The sequence below is a fragment of the Podarcis pityusensis genome (assembly GCF_964106645.2).
Source record: "Podarcis pityusensis genome assembly, chromosome: 4".
NCBI classification, from domain to species: Eukaryota; Metazoa; Chordata; class Lepidosauria; order Squamata; family Lacertidae; genus Podarcis; species Podarcis pityusensis.
Window position 1 is genome coordinate 18,797,685 of NC_138027.1, and position 21,455 is coordinate 18,819,139.

The following is a 21,455-nucleotide window of genomic DNA, read 5'->3' on the forward strand; positions in this document are numbered from 1 at the left end:
GCTGCTGCTGCAAGGGATTCCGTTAAAGGAATTGGGAGCTAACTATTGCTTGTCCACTCTGTCAAGGGGGCTCGGGCCATAGCAATGAGCTCCTGGTTGCATTTGGGGTGAGGGCAGGTTCCCTGCTCTGCGTAACCCCCAAGTGTATTCCCCCATTCTGACTTTCGCATCGTGCGGAATGTCAGTCTGTCCCCCATGGTGGGGGCAGATAGTCGCAACCAATGCCTACGCAACCACTCACAAATTTGTATTTTAATAAAGTTGTGGCCAAAATTATGCCAAAAATCTTAAACAAAAATTTCTGTGTGATGTGTGAGTTATTGGGGTGGACCTGGGGACCTCGACACGCAACATTCGTAGAATTGTAGAGTTGGAAGGGTCCGTGACGCTCATCTAGTCCAACCCCCTGCAATGCAGGAATCTTTCTGCCCAATGTGTGGCTCGAATCCATAACCCTGGGATTAAGAGTCTCACGCTCTACCACCTGAGCTATCCCAGGTAGCTTCCTACACAATGATATGCACCGTTGTGTATATCCACTTATGTGCTGGTTGCATTACAAAATCTGGAGTGCATATATGCATATACTATGCATGTTATATGTATAACAATGCATATAATATGTGAGAAATGTTTGCATTTGTGCACCAGGCACAGGGAGGTAGGGAGCAGTGAATGGCTGGAGGGAGACGGTGGGTTATGCAGGGCCATAACTTTATCAAAGACTGTATAATGGGGTTTGGTGCAGCATCCAACAGGCAGCCCAGCTATGGCCTGATATATCTACCCAACCAGCCTGCTAAATGGGGAAGAGTAGTTCCTAGCAGGTGTTGTGAATAACCAGGTTCTTTTATCTGTTTAGATGTTTTTGCATAAATGAGATTCAGTGCACTCCAGAGGGAGAACACAAGTCAGCAGTCAGGCAACCAGTATATTGGAATTTCTGCATAACAATGCTTTATTGATTAATAAACACAATACATAACAAGACAAGGGAACATGCACTCCGTCACGCACACATCCACATCCACAATCATACCCACCAGCCTTTCAGTGGAATTGATCGAGTTCCAATAAGGGTTATGGGTGATCAGACAGTGAGGATCCTAGCTGCGTCTGACACACAGACCCTTCTGAAAAGCCTGAACTTATATAGTCTTTCTTCTGTGCATCTGGGTCTTAGCATTTCTCACTGCTTTTTGGCATGTTCTTGGCAGTCCTCCATCTTTAGCATGTTCCTGGCATATCACAACTCTCATTGTTTGCACCTGGTCTTCTGTAACTTTTGGTGTGGTACGATACTCATTGTTTGCAACTAGCATTGCATAGCCAGCCTTTCACGCTTCCTTGCAGGTACAGTACTTTTTGCCAGAACATGAACATTCCTTTAGCTCTTTGATCAAAACAGTTCAGAAATAATTCAACAGCATCCAATTTGGGTGGTGGTCTTCAGCCAATCTTGGGGCTCATTCAAAACATGCCATTCATGACGCAGGAGGTTCCCACCAGAAGAACATATGAAGAGCCTTTGGTCCATCTAGTGTAACATCCAGTTCTCACAGTGGCCAACCTGGGAGGAACCCACAAGCAGGACCTGAACACAGGCTATTGGTAGCCTTCTTCTCCATGAATTTGTCTAATCCTCTTTTAAAGCCATCCAAGTTGGTGGCCATCACAGCTTCCTGTGGAAGTGAGTTCCATAGTTTAACTATGCCCTGCATAAAGGACTTTATTTATCTATCCTAAATCTTCCAACATGCAGCTTCATTGGATATGCATGAGTTCTAGTGTGTCAGGTGTGCGTGCAGGAGCCAGGCCCTGTGACCAGTTTGTTCTGAAGAGGCAAGGTGCGGCCTCACAGGTGAGGCCAATTGGTAACTCACAGCACCTGGTGGCAAGAGCTGGGAAGGGATATAAGGTCAGCTCTTTGCCACAGCAACACATTCCTTGCCTTGCTGCATTTGGTTCCTTGACTCCTTGCTTCTTGATCCTCGGACCCTTGACTTCACAACCCCTTCCTTCCTTCCTGACCCTCAGACCCTTGGCTTCTTGACTCCCAGCTCTCTGACCCTCAAACTCTTGGCTTCCCGACTCCTGGCTTCTGGACTCCCGTTCCTGCTCCCACCGTGCCATCTTGCCCCCGGTCCCGACGTCCCCAGCCGGGACATCGATCGCCCGTGAACCAGACCATGACATAGTGTCATGAAAGAAGGAGAACAACTTCTCTATCCACTTCCTCCATGCCATGCATAGTTTTCTAAATGTCTATCATGTCACCTTTTCTCTAAATTAAAAAGTCTCAAGCGATGCAACCTTTCCTGAGAGGGGAGTCACACAACACAGCTCCCCTCTCCTGGATTCTGCTCCAGATATCATGTTGCCCAGCTACTGGTTCTGCATACAGCTGGAGAAACGCTTGCTTCCTACTCTTGTTAGTACGCACAAAGTGTAAAATCGACATCAACGCTCTTAGCACTGGGGCCACATTCTGCATTTTCCATCCACTTCTCTTAGAACCTGTGGTTATAAGAGAGGACAACAAATGACTTTGAAAACCATGAAAGACAGGGATGGAAACGGAAGATGACCATCCATTTTTGCTTGCCAGAACAGTCTGCAGACCTCAGGAACAATCTCATCAGAGCATGCAGCACCTGTGATGAAGTACTGAGTGGTAATTGCAGAGTAGTAGTGTGAAAGCTGTTGCTCACAGACACACCTGTTCTATTAGAAACACAAAACAGCAGACAAAGCATCTGTTTGCCAACCCAGTAGAATTGCATATTTCCTTAGCCATCCCTTAACACACAGACATTTTTGGCATAAGTATATATGGGGTACTTTCCCTGAGACTGCAGGTGTGAGTTCCGCTTAGCTCCTCTGTTAATTCAACAACAAAACTCAGTTTTGATAACCTAACTTTTGGAGGAAGTGGTCCCATGTTGCATCAGTGTGAGGAAAAAGTCTCTGCATTATTATCACCTGCTCTGAATGACCAAATTAGAGCAGGGAACACAACTGGTCCTTGCAGGGGGATCATTTCATTCTTCAACAGTTTCTTGGAGGTGGATCTCACTATTTAGCACTAGCAGTAGTACGGTCTGTCTGTCTGTCTGTCTGTCTGTCTGTCTCTCTCTCTCTCTCTCTCTCTGCAAGTGGCAGCAGAAGCAACTATGTCGACAGTCTGATCACCATCCTGCATTCTGCTATGGAGCATCAATTGAGGGAGGGGAAGAAGGCTTGTTGGTTTATTAGCAGCTGCTGCCAGCTGGAGAATTCAGCAAGGGCAGATGGCTTGGCCAGTGGCCAACAGCACCTTAACCAGGGTAGAAGAAATCTGTTCCTTCATGGTTTACATGCAGAACTTTTAAACAACCCTACTGGCCTCCTTTCGGTGGTGTCAGATAAACAATAACTCCATTCTAGTTTTTTTGGCACATTTTGAGAGCATGCCAGAACCAAGTCTAAAACCCAGAAGTGAAAATGAAGTTTGGGGAGCATAGATCCCTAGTGACTTCCCATGGGCGGGGGGAATGAATGAGAGTTCTCCACTATCGCGTGCGCAATGAGATGAAATCTTCCTATAGCCCTCTCCAAAAATAAAGGGCCATAGCTTAGATGTAGACTACATGCTCTGCATGAAGTTCAATCCCCGGCATCTCCAATTGACCACACAATCCTATGTACCTATCTACTGCCAATCTAGCAGTTCAAAGCATACCAGCTCGAGTAGACAAATAGGTACCACTGCGGTGGAAGGTAAATGGTGTTTCCGTGCACTCTGGCTTCCGTCACAGTGTCCCGTTCTGCCAGAAGTGGTTTAGTCATGCTGGACACATGTCCAGGAAAGCTATCTGCGGACAAACACCGGCTCCCTTGGCCTGAAATGAGATGCGTGCTGCAACCCCATAGTCAAGTTTGACTGGACTAAACCATCCAGGGGTCCTTTACCATTATGGTTTACATAAAAATGAATAAATACTACTATTGAAAATGAGATAAAACAATGCTGAGGTGGGAGAAGAGGAACACCTCAGTCGCAGTGAGGAATTCCAGGTGAACATCCTTCCACCAAACACACAGCCTCACCAAATACACAGCCTCACATAGCCATCATAGCTAGTGTCCACTGATAGCCTTGTCCTCCGTGAATCTGTCTAATCCTCTTTTAAAGTCACCCAAGTCCAGGGAAATGGTTTCGACTGTTGACATAAACAGCAATTAACAGCACACTTTCAAACAAAAGTCTTATCTCCAGCACGTTGTAAATCACAGCAACAGTCCTTCAATAGAATTCGCCAGCAGCACTCTGCCATCAGGCATTGGCAAAAACAAAGCCGAGTGGTCTTCTAGAACCTTCTAGAACCTTTCTACTTGTTTCTGGCAGAATGATTCCCAAACACTTGGAACATCCTCTGCCCAGACCCTCGTGGAGCAGGATGAAGAGGCACCTCTCTTCAGGGTGGGGTGGCTCAGAGACTGGGGGGGGGGGTGCGGTAGCTTCCTGAAGGACTCACAAGGAGACAGGAGAGGAGGCTGAGTGAACACTCCACAAGAGAGGGTGTTCTAAAAAGGGATGAGGGGCTGCCAGCTCTGCAGGCAAGGGGTGACATAACTGGACTCCTGAGCCCCACAGGGGTGCCGCAGAAAGAATATTGTTTCGTCAAGGGAGCCGTGGACTCAAAAAAGTTGAAAACCTCTGTTCTAGACAGTCATTACTAGTCAGAGTACAGCACTAGGTGAACCAGCTGGTACCCTGTCCTCTTTCAAGCAGAACTGCCTCTTGATCTATGCACCTGCAAATAGCTAGTTCTGTAGGCTTTGTCCAGTGTCATAGCAAAGGTGTTAAATCTTCAGTCTTTGTTTTACAGATGGTTAACCAGTTTGATTAAATTAGCGCTAATGCTGCAAAAGCCTCATACTCCTAATGGAAAGCTGAGTCTGTCTACACCCTTGTGCATAGTAGTTTCTTTTCCATGCTGGAAGCACCTGAATAGCAATTAATTTTTACTTGCAAATAGGGCTTCTACTGTTTACTGGAAACAAGCCCTTTACAGTGGTAATTGAATTTAAATAAAATGAATGCACGTTTTCTAGAGGAGTTGTTTTTATAAATAATTTTTGCAAATGCCCAGGTAAGGCCCGTCACTTAAGCCGTCTGGCATCTGGCGCATATAAATTGAGGCATAATGAATGTGGCTGAGCAGCGAGGTTTTCATTATGTTTCCTAAGCAGGGAAAAGTGGTTGTTGTTGTTTGTTCTGTATTCCTCTATGATGAAACAGCAACGGGCTCTCCCCACATTCCATTTCAGCTTGATTTTGTTCAGTTTAATGAGACTGCTTTGGCGTTACAAATGAAATGTCACTTTGATTGTTAGATATAAAAAAACAGAGTTAAGAAATTAAAATCTGAATTTGTTTCTTTCCCCCCCTTTCTACTTCAATTTGCTATTCAGCTCTCCCGAAACTTCTTGTTGTTATCTCTCTCTCTCTCTATATATATATATATTTGAATAGAGTTTGCACCATCTATTAATTATAGAATACAGTCATACCTTGGAAGTCAAACAGAATCCGTTCCGGAAATCCGATCAACTTCCAAGACATTTGGAAACCAAATCGTGGCTTCTGATTGGCCGCAGGAGACTCCTGCAGCCAATTGGAAGCCGCGGAAGCCCTGTCAGACATTCGGCTTCCAAAAATAGTTTGCAAACTGGAACAGTCACTTCTGGGTTTGCAGCATTCGGAAGCCAAAACGTTCATGAACTAAGCTGTTCAAAAACCAAGGTACAACTGTACAGGTGACAACCATTTTGTGCGGGGCCTCCATTCCTAGCCCCTGCACGCATTGGCGGAGAACGCATAAGTGCGCCCTACTCTGTTCTGCCCTCTTCTATATCTAAAAGGACCTGTACATCAGCAATCACACGCTGATTAGACACTCCTAAAATGGTTGCCGCCTGCAACGGACAGGCCCAGAAGAGGTCCAGCCCTACCGTTAGCAGCCGGGTAGCTGCCTCAGGTGGCTGATCCTATGGGGTTTAGAGTAGATAGAGCAACAGTGGCTGGCATTCGAGGACTGAAGTGAAGGCCCAAGACAGGTGTTGATCATTATGTGAGCTGCGCACAGGTGGTCTGAAGCGAGTGAGCTAGCACCATTCCTGTGGAGCCTCTTTTTATTGAGACAAATATGCAAGCCAGGCAGATACATTTTTGGGCTGTGACCTTTACACATCTTCCATCCCGAAATCATGGGGTGGTGGAAAGCTATTTTGGCACCTGTTCCACAGCGTCATTTTCCCCTTCCACAGTGTATGACATAGGAGACAAAAGGTCTCAGGGAAAAACTTACAGACAGGACACCGCTGACTCTGAGACCGCAAAAGGTCAGACATAGGTGGAACGATGTACCAGACAGCTTGTGGCTTGTCTGAGGGGGGGTTGTGCCCTGCACCCCAAGGTCACGCGTGCAGGCAGATTGTGGCTGCCTGCTGGTGGGGAAGTGTGCTCCCTCCGGACCCCACTCCCTACTCCGCGATATCCCTACAGAGGACAGTGCTACACACCTGACCTCCTGGGTGGGTTCCACTGGTGTACCAGCACAGCGCTACATCCTTGCTGTCTTGCCTTTCTACCTCCAAGTAAGCAGCAGCCATTCTGCTGATGGGAGGTCAGGTGCGTGGCCCCCACCCCACCAGTCTCTACTGAGACAGAGTTGTATATGCCCAGTGTCCTGCCCTCCCTCCCTAATCTAGACAGATGCTCTTGGCAGTGGCGTAGCGTGGGTTGTCAGCACCCGGGGCAAGGCAAGTAATTTGCGCCCCCTAACCCGTGGATTTTAACACTGATTATAGCACTGCGAGTGCGAGCGCGCCCCCCCAGATGTTGCACCCGGTGCGGCCGGCCCCCCCTGCACCCCCCACGCTACGCCACTGGCTCTTGGGTGCAGTGGAGCCCATTGCCATTGTTGAAATTATGTTCAAGTACCAGTCTGGTTGGCTTTTGTACACAGAATGGGTAGAGGCACCATCTTGTCCTTCACTTCCAGCGGGGGGGGGGGGGGGATATATATTTGGCTTAGCCTGGTCCCATATTCCCCCTTCAGAGCTCCACTTTCCAGAGTTCCCTGTGAATTGGAAAGGATTGCTCACACAGTGGACACTCGGGTTGCGAACGTGATGCACGTACACAACCCGCAGCATTGCATCTGCGCATGCACAAAGAGCGATTTAGTGCTTCTGCACATGCACGACTGCCGAAACCCAGAAGCAACCCGTTCCGGGTTTCAGTGTATTCGTAACCTGAAAAAATGCAGCCTGACGTGTCTGTAACTTGAGGTATGACTGTATATGCATTAGCAGGCACTACTTGTTGTTGTTTAGTCGCTTAGTCATGGCTGACCCTTCATGACCCCATTGACCAGAGCACTACAGTTGCTGCTTAGTCTCTAACCACCTCTCTTCTGATTTTTGGTGGGTTGCTTCTGTAGTCAACTGCTGCATCTAGAGGAAGTGGAAAGCGTTCCAAGGTACAGCATCCAGTGTGCTATAACTTCTTTGAGTAAATCTGAGTTGTTTGGTGCCTGCTGCTTGAGGCATAAACTTTCTCTTTTTTTTTAAAAAAATACATTTTTATTGAATTTAACATACAAATTATAAAACATACCACACAAATTATTACAAATACAATCTTACTGGACTTCCATCAGCACTTCTGATGATCTTCCGTCTTAAACGCTTCTTATGCATTACTTAATTTTGTATTGTCTTTACCTTTCTTAACCTATCCTATCCTCTCCCCTTCTTCATTTTTACAATACTTCCCATAATACTCCTCACAGAACTTCTTGCAAACCTACAAACGTCGTCTGATCATCACAAATACTTTTCATATAACTTGTAAATTTACTCCAGTCTTCAGTAAATTTCTGGTCACGTCAGTTTCGGATTCTTCCTGTTAGTTTGTCTAATTCTGCATAGTCCATTAACTTCATCCTCCATTCCTCAATCATCGGCAATTCTTCTTGCTTCCATTTTTGGGCGAGGCATAAACTTTCTCATATCCAACAATTGCAACTCAGGAGATTGTAGCTCCTCAGGGAGAATGGCAGCTCTCCAAACCCTTAACAAACTACAGCTCCCAGAAGCCTTTGGGGGAAACCATGGCTGTTAAAGTGTTACAAGAGTGCTTTGAATTTATGGTGTGGGTGTGGCCTACAGAAAGAGGCCGGGGGAGACCTAGAATAACTTTCTTCTTTAGAAGGAGAGGTTGTAGCAATAGAGACTGAGAGCAGTGACGTGGTGTGTTCAACAGGAATTTTGCACTGGAGGGAAGCAGTTTGAGGAAGCTCCCTGCTTGAAAGTTGGAGAATCAGCCATTTGGGATCTCTCAGCAAGAGCGGCACAGCTTAAGTTCCTTTACTGGACATGCCAGCCTCTTGTTGCATCATTTATAAAGTTTGCAGCACGAAATATTACAACCGTGCACCCAAGCTATCTAACCTTGGCTAATGCTAATTCTGCATGTTTAAGGGTGTGGCGATCACACAGGGTCCCCGGACGTTTCACCTTCTATTGATCCCTGTGCCACCACTTTATTTCCCACTGCCACCACGCAGGCCCTACCTGGTACAATACTGAGTCCAGTCAGGGTTAAATTGGAACATAAACATCTGTTTATTTATTGCAGTTTAACAAACGTGCAGTTTCATAAACGATATCAGTCAATTACAATCATGGGGTGCCTATCCAGACCTATAACTTCCGCTACCTGCTCTCACTCACTAAACCACCTCTCAAATATTTACTTGTCTTCCTAGCCCTTAACTGTTCCTGACTCAGCTTATTTCGCTGCACTAACTCAACCTACCCACAGACTCTCTCCCAATTCACTCCCACTAGAACCAACCACCCAACTCCCAACGAACTTCTCCCTTCGCCTCTCCCAGAGCTGGTTTTATAGTCCCTCTGACTCCACCCCCCTGGGTTCTGATTGGGTAACCTGTTTAACTATTTCACCTCCAGCACTCTCACATGTTAACGTCACAAAGGGTTGCTAATTTTTCAATGTGATGCCAACCACATGGGTGCTTTTTTTGTTTTTGTTTTAAATCTCCCATCATTACTTTTAAATTGTTCCAGAGAGGAGGTGGAAAATGTGAGGGGGGCAGGGGGTTTCACAGCTGTGCCTCTGCCCCTCACATCACTGGTTTGATATAGAAGTTCCTCCCTGCACTGACAGTCACACTTGACAGCCACACTTTAAGACAAAACATATTTTCATTTTTTTAAAAAAACCCCACAAGATTCATAAGTTCTGCTGCTGCTTAAATTTCATCTGTTTCACATTCCCATCTTATAACTGCCTGTCTCCTAGAATCCTGACCCGGCCAGCTGTTCGTTCCCTCATCCCTAAAGGCTGCCTTTTAAAAGGATATTTTAGGATTGTCACCTATGAACTGCTCCCTAAACTCTTATTCCCTACTGATACACAGTAAATATTGTTGTGTCTGAAACATTTTGCATGGAGATCCTTGCCTGATATGCAGGAGAGGCAGAGAACAGACCTATTCTTTATTGTGGAAAAATTGGAAGCCGCTTTCTACTGAGTCAGACCCTTGGTCGGTCTAGCCCAGTATGTCTACACTGACTGACAGCAGCTAGCAAGAAGTTTCAGACAGGGTTCTGTCTGTTCCTTCATGGAGGAATGATTTTCATCTGTGTTATGTACTGAGTTGAATAGGATCCAAAATGCAGCAGTCTGATTGGTCCTAGAACAATAGGATCCAAAATGCAGCAGTCTGATTGGTCCTAGAACAATAGGATTCAGAATGCAGCAGTCTGATTGGTCCTAGAACAATGCAGCAGTATGATTGGTCTGCAGGAGCCACCCAATCCGGCTCCAGATGGAAGTGAATCCACAACCTGATTGGCCTACAGGAGAATTCCGGAATAAGTCAGTCACGTGCAGCCCATTGTGTAAATAATGTATATAAAGCAGATACTTTGAGGGGACTTTCATTCCTCCTCACGACTATGAGCTGAATAAAGAGCATGAAATCCCCTCTCAACTCTGAGTATATTTCAATCTGGAACATAGCAGGAAGGAAAAGGGTTAAATTGCAAAATTGTGCACATTAATTATATTTGTTTTGGGCTTTGGTTTGCTTCCAGTACAGTAGCCATGAAAGGGGCAGATTATCAGATTTAAAGGGTGATAATAGCTACAGGAAGCCACTGTTTGGACAAATTCTTGTTACAACATGTTTTTAGTTGTTAGATTTCTAAAATTATTATTTTTTTTAATCAACAACAGTACTGTCTGGAGACCTTCAAAATCTGCAAATTGGTTTAATGACAACAAAATAGATTTCAATCTTATCACTCTTAATGCTCTATAATTTATTTATAGCCAGTGAGGACAATTTTGAGAGCAATTTTGTGAATTGTTGCAGTTTGTGGTAGCTCTATGAAACACTCATATTTCGAAGAACGCAATTATATGGCAACAGAGATATCATTAATTTCCTTAGGATGTCATTTCTCTTCCTGGAAAATGCCCTCAAAGAGCAAGATAGATGGTTCAGGCAGGGAAGACTATACAAATTTCCATATTTAGCTGTTGTCTTTTGGAATACGAAACATGCCCTTAATGGATCCTTTGAGAGGACAGGAATCAACAACACAATTTAAATTTTTCAGAGAAGAACAAATGCAGGAGGGGGAAATGTCAGCACGCAATGAGGAAAAGGAAGGAGAGGTGGAGTTAAAAACGGTTGCTGCACCAATTTTGTTCTGTCTGAAAAATGTTGGCCTTATTAGAGACACCCTCTTTGATAGCAAGTGTCTGGGGAAAAGAGAGCTGAATAGACTACTGTGTGCAAAATTAGCTTGCAGCTCTGAACATTTTTTGCTTCCCATTTTTGTCCAGATCGGGGAGCCACTAGTGCAAAATAGATTTATTGTAAGGGCACAGAAAATGGTGCCATGTAGACTTCTCTCTCTGTGTAGGGCAGCACTCAGCCCATGACAATTCCTGAAGGCGCCTTAGGCTGCGAAGTTCCCATCTCGCACGTTGATGCAGGGAATGTCACAGCTGAGAGCCTCAAATGGAGCGTGAGAAAAACTCTCATCAAGCCATCAAAATTCTAGCAGCCCATTGCAAACACCAAGATTCTAAGCATCAACACAGAATGCAGACCCTCCTTGTCCCTATTTTCCAGGGACAGTCACAGATTTACAGAAGCCGTCTCGGTTTCTGATTTGACCCCAGGATGTCCCGCTTTTTCCTTAGGATGATCCTATTTTCATTGGAGAAATGTTGGAGAGTATGGATTTACAGCACCCCCAAGCCTAGGAAATAATATACAACCTTTAGAAGACATCTCAAGGCAGCCCTGTATAGGGAAGTTTTAAAAAGTTTAATGTTTTGTTATGTTTTTATATATGTTGGAAGCTGCCCAGAGTGGCTGAGGCAACCCAGTCAGATGGGTGGGAAATTATTATTATTATTATTATTATTATTATTATTATTGATATCCCTATTTTCACTGGAGAGATGTTGGAGGGTATGAGAATGCTGGATTTCAAATGCAAACAAAATATTTATTTACCTATTTATTTATTGAATTTATACCCCAGAGGAGCCTAGGACCAGCCGTCCATCATCTGCCCTAATTTTCTGATCCATGGGGTCTTGCATTTCCTGCTTTTGCAACACATTCAGCCGCACAGCCCCACTTAGGAGTACTTTGTAAAACCCAGTAAGGAGTGCCTTTCTTCTTTTACTTAAATGCTCTAATGATTTCAGCAGGGAAAATGCAGACTATTTTTTTTTTCTCCTCACAAAGATGGAGATCCTACTGCTACTGACCTCTTTTCTAATCACAGGGGATGGGGGTAAGAGAGATCTTGATATGTTTTTATATATTTTCCTTCATTCCCCCACATTATTTGTCTCTCTCTCACTATCAGAAGTAAGGAACATCCTGATTCCTCATTGGACTAATGTTTTAAATTCCTTTAGAGCTGCTTGCATTATTCTTTTGTCACAGTATACTTATAGGATGAAATCCAATGGTAGTCACAGATTTTATTGACCACAGCAATAGGGGGAGATTTGGAGGGAAGGGATCAAAAGGAATTAGGGGGTGTTGCTCAAATTTGAGGAAGGACACTCACACTGGTGACCACTTCTACTCATATATTAGTGGCCTACAACACAGGGTTGTTCTGAGGGCAATGACTGGGACGCTTTGCACTTGTTAAGCACTTTAGAAATGGGTAATGCAATTGATACACTGATATTTAGGTACCACAGCACCAATTCCCCAATAGATCCAGTGTTGCTAATCCCGCTCCAAACATGCTAATATTACCTTGTTTGCAGTATCCCTTTCACGATACCCAAGAGTCTCGCACAGGATGCAGTTTAGATGTGATGCATCCTTCCCCCCCCCCCTTTATTTCTCTTTTCACTATGCACAGAATGACTTTTACTGGGGAGGAAATCAATAAGCAGGAAATAGTAAAAAGGAATAAAAGAGCTATTAAATGTCTGTTACAAAAGGGTACATCGCCGAATGCCTTTTTGCTGATACCATTTCCGCATCCTAGAAGGGGCAATAAAAAAAAGGTGTTGATGTAATGCAGAAAATATTTCCATTTGCCAGCTGAAATCAGCCAGAATAGATTTACTGTGAAACAGCCAGGCATTTTTCTTGCAAATTTCAAGAATAAAAACGAGCATTCTTTTTTGCCTTTTAAAGCATGAGAGAGTGAAAAGAAGGGTCGGACGGTGAGGATAGGAAGAGAAATCTGTGCAGTCTCTAATGCCGAGAAGTTTCTTTCCATGACTCTAAACCCGCTGTGTTATGTTAACAGATCTGGGGAATTTCAGTGGTCGGACGAGAAGTGCTGTGTCAGTGCGGGAAGGTCAAGGCGTCGTTCTGATGTGCTCCCCACCGCTCCATTCACCAGGTACAGCTGACTGCCTTTCTTTTGTGCTGATGTGACTCTCATTTTTCTGCACGCTCATCATGTCCAGCCGTGGTCTTGACTATGAATTGTTAAAGGCTGAACTATGCACAAACTCATGGCCAATTCTGGGACCACCAAAGGAATACTGGAAGACCATCCACCATGAATGCTGCAGAGCAGGAGAAAGGGTGTCTCAGATAAGGCTACCTTCGTTCCATTTCAACTAGTGATGTGAACTTCAGTAGCCATGGGTGTGAAAAGGAATGTGGCACAATGCGTGTGTTTGTCTCTGCGTCTCTGCGTGAAAGATACCAGGCTGTGCATGGGTCTATGTTTGTATGTTTTGACTCCACCTACTCTGAGCTTTGGGATGCAGGTGGTGCTGTGGGTTAAACCTCAGAGCCTAGGACTTGCCGAACAGAAGGTTGGCGGTTCAAATCCCTGTGATGGGGTGAGCTCCCGTTGCTCAGTCCCAGCTCCTGCCAACCTAGCAGTTTGAAAGCATGTCAAAGTGCAAGTAGATAAATAGGTACTGCTTCAGCGGGAAGGTAAACGGCATTTCCGTGCACTGCTCTGGTTCTCCAGAAGCGGCTTAGTCATGCTGGCCACATGACCCGGAAGCTGTACGCCAGCTCCCTCGGCCAATAAAGCGAGATGAGTGCCACAACCCCAGAGTCGGCCACGACTGGACCTAATGGTCAGGGGTCCCTTTACCTTTTTTTACTCTGAGCTTTTGCCCTGCCCACTTTCAGTATACAGCCCTTGCCCAGGGGAATTTGCTCCTGGGAGGAGGATGGAAGAAGTCAGCACTCACCCTTGGAACTCGCTGCCTATTGACATCAGGCAGATGTCACTGTTTTCAGCATCTGCTAAAAACATTTTAGCTTAGGCAAGCCTATCCAGATATGCAAAATTCCGGCATGTGTTTTTAGCTTATTGTTGATTTAAACAATCAATTAACTATTTGGTTGGCCTAGTTTAGAAACTAAACTAGGAGGACCCCAGATCTTATCCAGCAAGTGCAAAAAGAAAAGGCGTACAGGAACTTTTTGTTTTATTTATTTGTGTAAAATAACCTGGAGCAATTGCACTAACCTCTCCACTGTCTCACCTTTCTCCCATCCAGTAAGTTTAGTCATGCCTATGCAATATCCGAGGCACTTGGGTTGCTGCAGCAGAGAAGGGCCTCTCCTTCTGACTGTAGGGAGCAGGTAGGATGGGAGGGGAGGTGGTGATCTCTCTAGTATCCTTGGCCCAGTGAACTAGAAGAAAGACCCTTTTTTGGTCAAGTACCAGGTGGTTGCATTATTCCTTCTCATTTGTGATTCTGTTATGCAGAAGGATAATGATCCAAATCTTAGTCTGAACCGAGTCAGTACCAAAAATTCAAAATGGCATTCAACCACTGTCAGGGACTGTGCTGAGGAGGGCTGCACTGAGAAGGAATGATGGGAGTCTCCCCCTCTCCCTGCTCCTGATCAGGATCCTAAATCTTCCCAGGAGCAGGAGGACAGTATAGACTTGGAAGAGTGGTTTGCAGAGGGGCATAGTTCAGAAGGCAGAAGCTGGGAAATACTGGATGGGGAACACCTAGGCGATGATGAAACACTGGAAGAGAGAGGGTTAACTCAGCCCGAGGTCAAGAAGAGCTCAGAAAGTCTCAGAACAGGAAGCACAGAGGATACAAGCTCAGATTACAAGAGGTATGAGTGATGTAGATTAATAGGGACTGAGCTTAATTGGGAGCACCGCCATTCTGCGCCGATGCTTTCTTTTGTCCTTTGCTGTGTTTATTAAAGAAACTAACTGGTAAGAATTCCTTTCATTTGATTTGCTCATCTACGGCCACGGGGGAGGAAGCTGATTCACTGAAGCCTTACAACCACAGCAGGAGTAGGGAACCCCCGGTCCATCGACCAGTCTTGGCCAGTGAGACCAGTTCCCCCAAACTGCACCCACCTGCTAATCCACTGGTGTCACTGAATAATGTCAGCTGATGAGCAGGGGCCAGGGCTCCATTCTGCATTGGCTGTGCACACCAATTTTCCACAGGGAACTGGCATGCAGCCAAATCAGCAGGATGCCAGGTGACTGGCAACCTGTCACCTGACATCATCCTGACACCAGATGATTGACAGGTGGGTAGAGGCATGTGGGGGGGGGAGCAGGATAAAGATCTGGCCCACTTGACACACAAAAAAGGTTTCCCAACTCTGAACTATGTCCCCCCCCAAAAAAAATAAAAAAAAATTAAAAAAAAATGGAGCCGTTTTAATTTGGAAAGAAATATCCATCTGTGACCTGGAGGGAAAACAGTATTCACTAGCTCAGAGGTGGAAAATCTTTTTCTATGTGTAACTAAGGTCTGACCTTCTTGTTTAGGAAGGCCTTCAGATGCTGGACTGCACTTCTGTCTGTATAATTAGTATTATACAGTGTTATTATCTTTATTGTTGTTGTATTTTAAACATTTTAATGTTTTTGGTCAAAGACAGCCTCAACTGGAATGGCTGGCTGTTAAATGACCAGGTGCTCAGGGCTTCTCTGACTCAATGTCAGAGATCAGGCTGAGGAGTACTGCTCCTGATGAGTGATGGTGGGACCCTCCCCCTCCCCCTCCCCCCTCCCCCTGCTCCTGACCAGGATCCTGAAGCTGCCCAGGAGCAATGGAGCAGTATAAATTTGGAACAGTGGTCTGCAAAGGGGCATAGTTCTGATGACAAAAGTTGGGATGAACTGGGGGGTGAATAGCAAAGTGAAGAAGAACAGAATGAGAGAGAGCTAACAGACTTTCTCTCGCTGGAAAGTGTCCAGCCTATCAGTCTAAGGTCACGTAGAGCGGATAAGGTGGCTACACAAAAAGCACGGTGGTTGCGAGATCAGGTTGCAAGGTGTGGAAGTGACTGGGGGGGAGGATGGACTCTCTGTTCTTGAGCTGTGATCATTAAAATCTCTTTAAACGGTAAGAGACTATTTTTGCTTTGTTCTGCTTATCCACAGCCAAAGGGAGGGAGGAAGACCCTTTCCCAAAGCCTGACACTCAAATAATAAAACATATATTGGACTTGTGCTGGTTTAGCTGATCCTCCAAAGAATCATGGGAATTGTAGTCTGGTTAGGAATAGCACTGCAGGCTTTCCAGGGTTTTCTGAAGAGGCAGAATAAATCTACTTTAAGCATAGCCTTGAGTTAAATGGTCTTGATAAGATCCTGGGGTTGATCAAGATGTTCATTTATCCCAAACTAAGTATGACCATCACTTTCATGAAAGTTCATCAGTGACCACTGAGATGTGGCAACAGATGTCATCAGCTCTGGAATCAATCTGGATGTAAACTGCATTGTGTCTGCAGAAGTCAGTAGGATGCCTGTTGATGTTAATAGAGTGGTTCTATTGTCATAGGATTATTTTTCACGAACAATGGTTACAGTCATGTATTGTGAAATTCTTCAGGTGGGGACTAGTCAGCTCTTTTATTATTCACTCTTCTAAATTACAAGGTTTGCATGACTTTTTTTTAAAAAAAAAGAACAGAGCACTAATAGTTCCCAGTCATTGGAAAAAATTACTTCTATTCAAAGTTTTTACTATCTGCGAGAGAATGAAACCTCATTGCAGAGAAACACATCAGCACTAGGAAGGCTTTGCTGCTCAAGCAAAGTCCCAGGCCAGACAGTAAGCCTTTTATAGCTTTCCCTGCCCAGGGGAGATCAGCGGTCATCCTGGGTGGTCAGGACTGGTCCAGAGCCTGAGAAGACATCACTGTCTAATTGCTTTCCCAACCTGCCATAATGATAGGGCAGCTGTGCCCATATATCAAAGATATAGCCCTGGCACCTCCTGACATCATGAACCGACTCTTCTGAAAAGTGGTAGAGACTTGTCCGTTGGGGCAAATGGGGAACTGCTCCACCAGTTTCAATCCACTCTTGCTCAGTCACCGCCTGCTTGCCTCTTTCCTCACAACCAGCCAGGAGGTAGCTTTGCTTTCTGTTCCTCCTACTTTTGGACTCCCAGGCAGCGTGGTGCAGTGGGAGAGCCAGAGTGGTGTAGTGGTTAAGTGGACTCGTAATCTGGTGAACTGGGTTCGCTTCCCCGCTCCTCCACATGCAGCTGCTGGGGGACCTTGGGCTAGTCACACTTCTCTGAAGTCTCTCAGCCCCACTCACCTCACAGAGTGTTTGTTGTGGGGGAGGAAGGGAAAAGGAGATTGTTAGCCGCTTTGAGACTCCTTAAGGGGAGTGAAATACAGGCTATCAAGTCCAAACTACTACTACTACTACTCTTCTTCTTCTTCTTCTTCTTCTTCTTCTTCTTCTTCTTCTTCTTCTTCTTCCTGCCCTCCCTGGAGATGCCAGGGATTGTCTGCATGCAAAGCAGATCTTCTACCACTGACTTATAACCTGACGTGGCTGGAATGAGTGAGGGTGGTTTATTCCTTCAGAAATCAACCCAGAATCATCCCCATTCAGTTAACTCTCCCGATTTCTCTCCCTCCTTCTCTCTCTCTCTCCCTCTCTCTCTCTCTCTCTCTCTTTACACTCCCTTGTCATTCTGACAAAAGGCAAAGTTGATATGTAAGTTAACGAACACCAAAATACCATGGCCTTGAATATATGGTGGTTCAATTGCAGAAATGCTTCTTCCCCTGGGGATGGTATTGAACCTCGGGGGAATGAGGAACACTAGTTGGCCTTGCCCAATTAAGCCAGTGTTAGGTGCTGGAGGAATGAGACACCCTGACAAGAAATTTCCTTTAGGGCGGTTTGCTCGCGTGTTGCAGGCTAACAATGTCGGCAAGTATAACTCCAGATGCCATTGTAGGAAACATGAGAAAATGAGAAAGCACGAGAAAGATGGCAATTAATTAACTTGAAAAATGCACCGAGATGTTTGGCTCTTGGCCACGTCCTTTATTGCCTTTTAGTCATCTACCGTATGTGGGTACTGATATATGGGACAATAATGAAGGGAAGGGACTTTCCCCCTTCTCCTCCCCAGGGACAGGTTAATAGCTTGTTACGGAAACATCCCAATTAATCTACGTTTTGTAAATTAGCTCATAACTAGCGCTGTAGCTTCAGTTCCCAGCACACTATCTCTGTACATGCATAAGCTCACCACGATTCTGGTATATGCTTCACCAGACAGACTGGGTTGGTTTATCGCATGAGAAGTCTCGCTTCTGTATCTATGGGGAAGCAGACCATTTTCAGTCACTGTTGCAAGCTGCAAAAAAAAAAGTATCACGCACTGGTGTTCATTCTTAGCCAGGGATGGGCAATTAGTTGATACCATTAGTTCCTACCTCTCAAATGAACTGGCTCTTCTCCAGCGATATCTGTTTTCTTCCATGTTGCCACCTGCAGAAGAAATGCTTATGCTAACTGATATTTCAGTTTATTTGCATGTTTATGTCCTTGTCTTCTTACATTATGTCAGTGTCAGGAGCAAGCCGACAGTAAATCACACTGTGCCAGTTGGAGTTAACACTTGATTAGCAAAACCGTGATCTGCAGAGACTTGGTGGGGTGTCAGGTCTTCCTAATGAGTACAGCAACTCATCCCTCATGAAAGTCTTGCCCCATAAAGTTGAGATGGAAGGTCCCTGCCTCCTCATAGCCCAAGTCCCCTCCTCTCCAGGGTTTTCCCAAGCAATCAGAGACTGTGGCAGCCAATCTCTCCTCTGCCCTTTTCATGCCTCTTCTGGTTCTGGCAGATAACCGGAGAGAGGAGCTTGTTGCAGCAGGAAGCAGAAACACCCATTACTTCACCAGCCTGACTCATCTCTGCCTCTTGACCTCTCTCCTCCTACTCACGTGCTTCAGCTTCTGATTCTGGACTTCTTTAGCCAAGTTCACTAAGCTGTGTTACTGCTTCAGCTCCCTCTAACCACTCATCATTGTCCCACTACCTCAAGGGCTCTGAGCCTTCCCCCCTTGCTGCTTCCCCCAAAGGGTTCCTCCCACCAGGAGCCCCCTCTCAGCTAAAATTATTCTTATATCCCAGAGGCGAAGGAAAAGATCCTCTGTGAACTGTGTATGAGACACATAACTAGTCACATACCCTCCCAACATTTCTCTGATGAAAATAGGGACATCCTAAGGAAAAGCGAGACATTCCAGGATCAAATCAGAAACCGGGACAGCTTCTGTACATTCGAGACCATCCCTGGAAAATAGGGACACTTGGAGGGTCTGTTATTAATGTCAGCCCGTTCCTCTTCCCTGACAGTGCCTTCGTAACCGACGCAGGCCTAATAAGATGGAGATTGTTAAACTCCTAACTATAAATGATTTAAAGTGGTTTAACTCTGGGGAAAATGAATCTGCGATGACAGCATAATTGAAGGGGATCAGGTGCAGAGTTTCATGGCTGTGAACGTTCGGATTAAAGACGGGAGGATTACGCAAATTTAGGCCAGTATCTAAGCACCCACAGCAAATGTGTTAACATACACCCCGCCTCTTTAATGAGTGAGATTCATTCTCATGGGGGGGGGGGCTCAAAAGAGCTTCTAGGTGTCGCAAGCATCCCCTTTGGCCAGAGTGAGCTATCCTTGACTATATGACAATTAATTGTACTCTCGGTCGTGATCATTTGCTTGCTGATTTCTAGCTGCTGCACTCTGGTCTTGTTGAAAGTAATAATTTCTGAGCAGTTCGCTATTGAGTGGATATCTTTGCATGTTGGCACAGCTCCCATATGCTGCAGCATGAAGCATCTCTGCATGTCAAGCAGCTAAATTGCTGAACTTTTATTCCATTCCTTCCCAATGATTCTGGAGTGCATCTAACATTAGCTCTGAGACAGAGGCCACAGTTCACAGCATACATGGTGGATAACCTTAGCTAAAAGGCTATTTGACTACCATGCACCCTGTGCAATGCATTCCCAGAGTGATTTAACAATCAATCCCTCTTTGCAAGGAACTGTGGCACCTGTGCTTAGGGAGGGGAACAGGGGACCCCTAACAAATCTCAGCACCCTTCACAAACTACAGCTCCCAGAATTCTTTGGAAGAAGTTGTGGCTGTTTCAAGTGGTATCATAGTGCTTTAAATGTGCAGTAGGAATGTGGCCAGAGAGGAGATTTGGTTGGTAAAGCACAAATAAAAGACACTTCCCTATGATGGGTGGCCCTAAAAGGACATTTTCTTTTAGATGGATGTGAGCGTGCACAGATTTCAGATTGGAATCAGGTGGTGCAGGAGGAAGGGAGGGAGAAGGGAGAGAGGGTGAGAAGATTATGAACCTGCCTGTTCCCTTGGTACCTTTGGAATCTCACTGTCATCCCATGAAAATTAACAGTATATCCCAGAATATACTCAGTGTGCATTTTGGTGATAAGGGGTGGTTCCCCACTACTTGTCTTCTCATTGAGGAACCAATGAGAAGCCTCTCTGTTCCATGGACCTTGGTGATTATTGGATATCCTACTTCATTTGCCCCTGCCTCCCTGGTATCTCTAGTTAAACGGGATCAGGTAACAGGTGGTGAAAAAGACCCTCTGCCCCAAGACTTGGAAGATCCACTGCTAAGCAAAGACAACGAAGGGTACTGTGGCACCTTCAACAACAAATGTATGATTGCCTAGGCTTTGTGCATTAAGGAAATATCTAATGCAGATGAAGGTGATTCAAAGCACCCTGGTGCAAGTTAAGGTGACCTAAAGTTACACCAGATCCAAACCCTGTTCAGCAGGAGGGCAGATGCTGTTGCTCTGCTTAAGCCTGGCAGAGGGGAAACAAGCCTTTTAAATAGTGTTCTGTGTCGGGTTGTCATGGCATATGATGGAGATTGAAGGGCTTAAGATCCAGCCTAAGTCCCCTCCTCCGGTCTCAGCCTCTACGTAAAAACCTCCAGTGAAGGACGTTGTGTTTTGCTTCACGTGTTCTCCCAGAAAGTGAGAATTGGAGAGGTTTGCCTTTAAATCTGAATTGACTTTCTCCCCGCCAATTGCAGATCGACATGCTACGTGGACGCCCGTGCAATATTTATCATGTATGTGGTTGCCTCTTTCTTTGATGCATTTCCCTATGATGTGAACATCAAATGTCACATTGGCTGCTATTGCTAAGGGGTTGAAGAGATATTGTAATCATGGGACAGAGCCCTGGGCTTGAAATAAGACAACAGATGGCTATGCATGATCTCTAAATAACAATTATTTGACAAGGGGAAGATGGATGGGAGCAGTTTGCTGGGCTTCCAGCAGCTCCACATGATGTACGAGATAACAGGGACTCAGCTGTGTTATATATATATATATATATATATATATATATATATATATATGATCAGGTGAGGGCTGCAGCATTTGTGTCGCCAGGTAGTGTATGGATGACAACTGAGTAGGAGTTATATTGATATTGATTGATTAGCCATACACATGGCTAAACAGAAGTATTGGCATCATTAGGCAGTCAACTAAGTTTTGATAAACTGGCTAGACTTCTCTTCCCACCCAGATTCCA

The 21,455-nt window shown here is 45.2% G+C and overlaps 1 protein-coding gene across 4 annotated transcripts in view; it reads left to right on the forward strand.

Moving 5' to 3' along the window:
- The window catches only part of CNTN5 (contactin 5), a 674,545-nt gene that overhangs the window by 461,834 nt on the left and 191,256 nt on the right, over window positions 1-21,455 (forward strand). For all 4 annotated transcript variants that reach the window (XM_081001824.1, XM_081001823.1, XM_081001826.1 and 1 more), the window contains one exon: window positions 12,883-12,978. In XM_081001824.1, coding sequence (XP_080857950.1) covers window positions 12,883-12,978 — 96 coding nt within the window. The remainder of the gene's footprint in view (window positions 1-12,882; window positions 12,979-21,455) is intronic.